At 37.7% G+C, this 3,585-nt stretch overlaps 1 protein-coding gene across 1 annotated transcript in view; it reads right to left on the reverse strand.

Moving 5' to 3' along the window:
• Nucleotides 1-257: 257 nt before the first annotated feature.
• LOC107699032 (voltage-dependent L-type calcium channel subunit alpha-1C-like) overlaps nt 258-3,585 on the reverse strand; it is a 90,692-nt gene continuing 87,364 nt past the window's right edge. Inside the window, exons 5-8 of the mRNA XM_016500191.1 lie at nt 2,847-2,986; nt 2,082-2,243; nt 1,782-1,984; nt 258-504 (exon numbers count right to left, since the gene is read on the reverse strand). Coding sequence (XP_016355677.1) covers nt 397-504; nt 1,782-1,984; nt 2,082-2,243; nt 2,847-2,986 — 613 coding nt within the window. The 3' untranslated portion in view covers nt 258-396. The remainder of the gene's footprint in view (nt 505-1,781; nt 1,985-2,081; nt 2,244-2,846; nt 2,987-3,585) is intronic.

The raw sequence follows: 3,585 nt of genomic DNA on the forward strand, positions 1-3,585 counted from the left end.
ATGTAGTTAGAAATAAAGAAGATGGAGAGAGAATGAATGAGTGTCCCTTACCCGCTTAAAACCCCAAGAACCAAATTAAGAACAAAAAAGGAGCCAATGATGATTAAAGTGACAAAATAAAGCCATGGCCAGGAATTCCCTACAGCATCATTCACCTGGGAATGGAGGAAAGGATGGAGTATGGGGGAAGAGAGGGATGGATGGATGGAGGGGTAGAGTTGAAAAGGGATGAATGAATAATTAGTATGTGTCTGCTGGACTTGGGCAGTGCTACACAACCCCTCTCTGGCTCGCTCAATCCCAGTGCTTTGAGAAAGAAAATGTGTTTGATCAGAGTTCAGACAGAGCTTGTTCTATTGTCCACACACACACACACACACATTCAGCACACAATGCTTACCCACTCAACACACCCAGAACCAGATTTAGAACGAAAAAGGATCCAAAGATGACCAGACTGACAAAATAGACCCATGGAAGCTCATAACCCATGGCATCCTGCATCTGAGATGAGGAGGGGACAGTTAGAAAAAGAAAGAAGAGCAGAGAGGAGAGGAAGACAGTCAGCGGAAACGAGTGCAGTGAACAGCACATGCTTGTCCCTCAGAAACCCAGAACATCAAGAAAACCCATGAAGCATAGAGCAAATTCAAAAGAGAGAAAGACAGAGAGAGAGAGAGAGAGAGAGAGAGTTCAGCCGAGTCTGTTTGACTGCATTAAAAGATGTCATCAGGAAAACCGTCAATCACTTTAAGTATCTGGAAGAGTACAGAAAACTGAGATACAGTGAAGATGGGCTTTAGAGAGCAGCAGTGATATAATCACATTCACAGGGCTCAACAGGACTTTTTCTGATACCGAGTCGGGCCAGTAGTTTTTTTTTTTTGTTACTTGCCATGCAAACATTTTCAGTGGCCCCACCATATTAGAAGGTTTGATATTTGTTTTTAGCAATGTTTTATGCTTGCTGGAAATATTTATATTTATCATTTCATACTAAGTTTTATATAGCTATAATGTAACTTCATAAATTCATAAACACCCTTTTGCTAGAAAATAATGTCATATGATGACATATCAATGATAGTTTTCAGCACTTTTTTACTGTTGTATTACAAGTCATTTCTGCAAATTCAAAACATTGTCTTGGTGAAGAATCAGCAGAATATTTTCAATGTAAAATATATCACAAAAATCCAAAGGTTTAAATTCGCAAGGTAAAAAGATGGATGTACAAAATCAATTAATGTAAAAATTACAGTGGCAACGCAGCACTGGCCCGTAACATACACACCACTCACCTAGTCAAAAAAAAAAAAGATATTTAAAAAATATATATAAAATAAAATAAATCGCAACAGAATGTGGATTCCTAATAGAATTTTCATTCTAATTTGGAACTAAGAATGAATCTTTCAAAAACTCCTCAGAATAATCTCTATCCACAATAATGGCGATCACATTGGGAGCTTATAAAATCCCCCAAAATATATTTGAAACACTTTAAATGCTATGCAGGGGCATTTTTACCTATATTCCATAAGATTTTCTCTGAAATCCTATAGGAAAATTCCCATTATAGTTACATTATGATTCTATTTAGGATTTGTTCCAAATTAGGAAAGAAATTCAAATAGGGTTCCTTTAGGATCTTTAACTAAAGACACTGGGAGATATTCTTAACCCTGCTGTACCTCATTCATGTGTCTTTTCTCATTAAAGAGACCATGTGTGCTCATACAGTCATTAGGTGTGGTGTGCCGTTATTGGAGCAGACTCACCCAGTACAGGACGTCAGTCCAGCCCTCCATCGTGATGCATTGAAACACAGTTAGCATGGCAAATGCAAAGTTATCAAAGTTCGTGATACCATCATTTGGGCCCGCCCATCCCATCATGCACTGCGTTATGTTGGCTGGGGAGCAGTGTCGTCCATGGGTGGAGCTTGGGGCGCAGGGGGCCGGCTTCTCTTCAGATATAGTACCTGAAATAAAACGGGATTTTGTAAGCTGATCCGGGTAAATACCAGGGGCCAATGACTAGAACAAAGAAGGAACAAATACTACAGATAAAGCCCAGACCTTTGTGTCCATCTTTGAAGAAAAAACAGGTTCTGTGCATCTTGCCCATGAAGAGCTCGAGGCCGATGATGGCATAAATGATGATGACGAACAGAACGAGCAGAGCGATGTGCAGGAGGGGAACCATGGCTTTAATGATGGAGTTCAGCACCACCTGTAAACCTGCAAGCACACAAGGAATCAAAAAATTACTGTAGATAATTCTCATGGATGGTTTTCTTTGTTTTATGAGTAAAGCATTTATATTCTGAAAAGTAACTGTTTATACTCAGAATATTATCAATAATAAAATCATAATGTGCAGTCATCAGCTAATTATGATCCCACTGTGAAGCCAGAACAGCTTAAAACAAATGGTCAATTACAGTATACAGTTTAAAAGTCATTACACTTAGGTGTTAAAAAAATATTTGACTGCAGAATAAAGTGACTGCTTAATCAGATTCAAGTATTTCAGAGAGACATATAATAACAACTAATGAATGTTCGCATTCTGGACAAAACTGGCAATCAGAAAAAAAAATGGATTTGCCTACACAATAATAAAAAGCTGTGCCTACACATGCTGATAAGAATGGCTTAATAGAGTTTTGACTTCTGAATTTCTGGGTTGTGTTTACTGATTCTCGAATCATTTCAGATCCTCCTACAGTAAGGAAATGGACATTTATTTAAATTCGTGGTCTCTCAGGTTCTCAGTTCTGACTCATGGACAACTTACTCAACAGTCATCAGATGTGTATGTGTGTGTGTGTGTGTACTCACTAGGTACTCCAGATACGAGTCTCAGAGGTCTCAACACTCTAAAGGCTCGCAGGGCTTTTACATCAAACCCTGCAGCCTTGCCTCCCATTGAAGTCCCACCATCCCCTTTAGTGGCCTGCTCTAATATTGCACTGAACAGCCTGAAAGAGAGAGAGAAAGTGGAAGCTATCGATTCATTATCAATTTACATTTAACATTAAATTTAAACTAAGAAATTTGTTAAGTGAGAAAAAGAAAGCAGTCCTGACTTTACCCAGTAGGCAACAAATGAAAATCATGGGGGGAACAAATGCTTTTTCCATGATATGACTAGAGTCTTTTAAACATACTATTATGTTTTTTTTTTTTACCATTCATTTCTACTGGAAGTGAACACTACTTTGAAACACTATTATAAGTGCTATCAACACCATGCACATTTAATATTATATTTGAAAATAAGATCAAATAAAATAAAATGAAAAGCCTCTTTAGCAATTAGCTTTAAACATAAATCTACTTTATTTGATTTTTTAATAAATAAAGAAAGTCTATTTTTAAAAACGACTTAAAGGGGTCATATGATGCGATTTCAAGTTTTCCTTTCTCTTTGGAGTGTTACAACCTGATTGTGCATAGATAAGATCCCTGAAGTTGCAAAGACTAAAGTCTCAAAACCAAAGAGATATACTTTATGAAAGTTAAGACTCTGCCACGCCCCCCTAAAACGGCTCGTTCTAACACACCCCCACATATCTAC

Source organism: Sinocyclocheilus anshuiensis, unplaced genomic scaffold (genome assembly GCF_001515605.1).
Source record: "Sinocyclocheilus anshuiensis isolate Anshui unplaced genomic scaffold, SAMN03320099.WGS_v1.1 scaffold346, whole genome shotgun sequence".
Lineage (NCBI taxonomy): Eukaryota > Metazoa > Chordata > Actinopteri > Cypriniformes > Cyprinidae > Sinocyclocheilus > Sinocyclocheilus anshuiensis.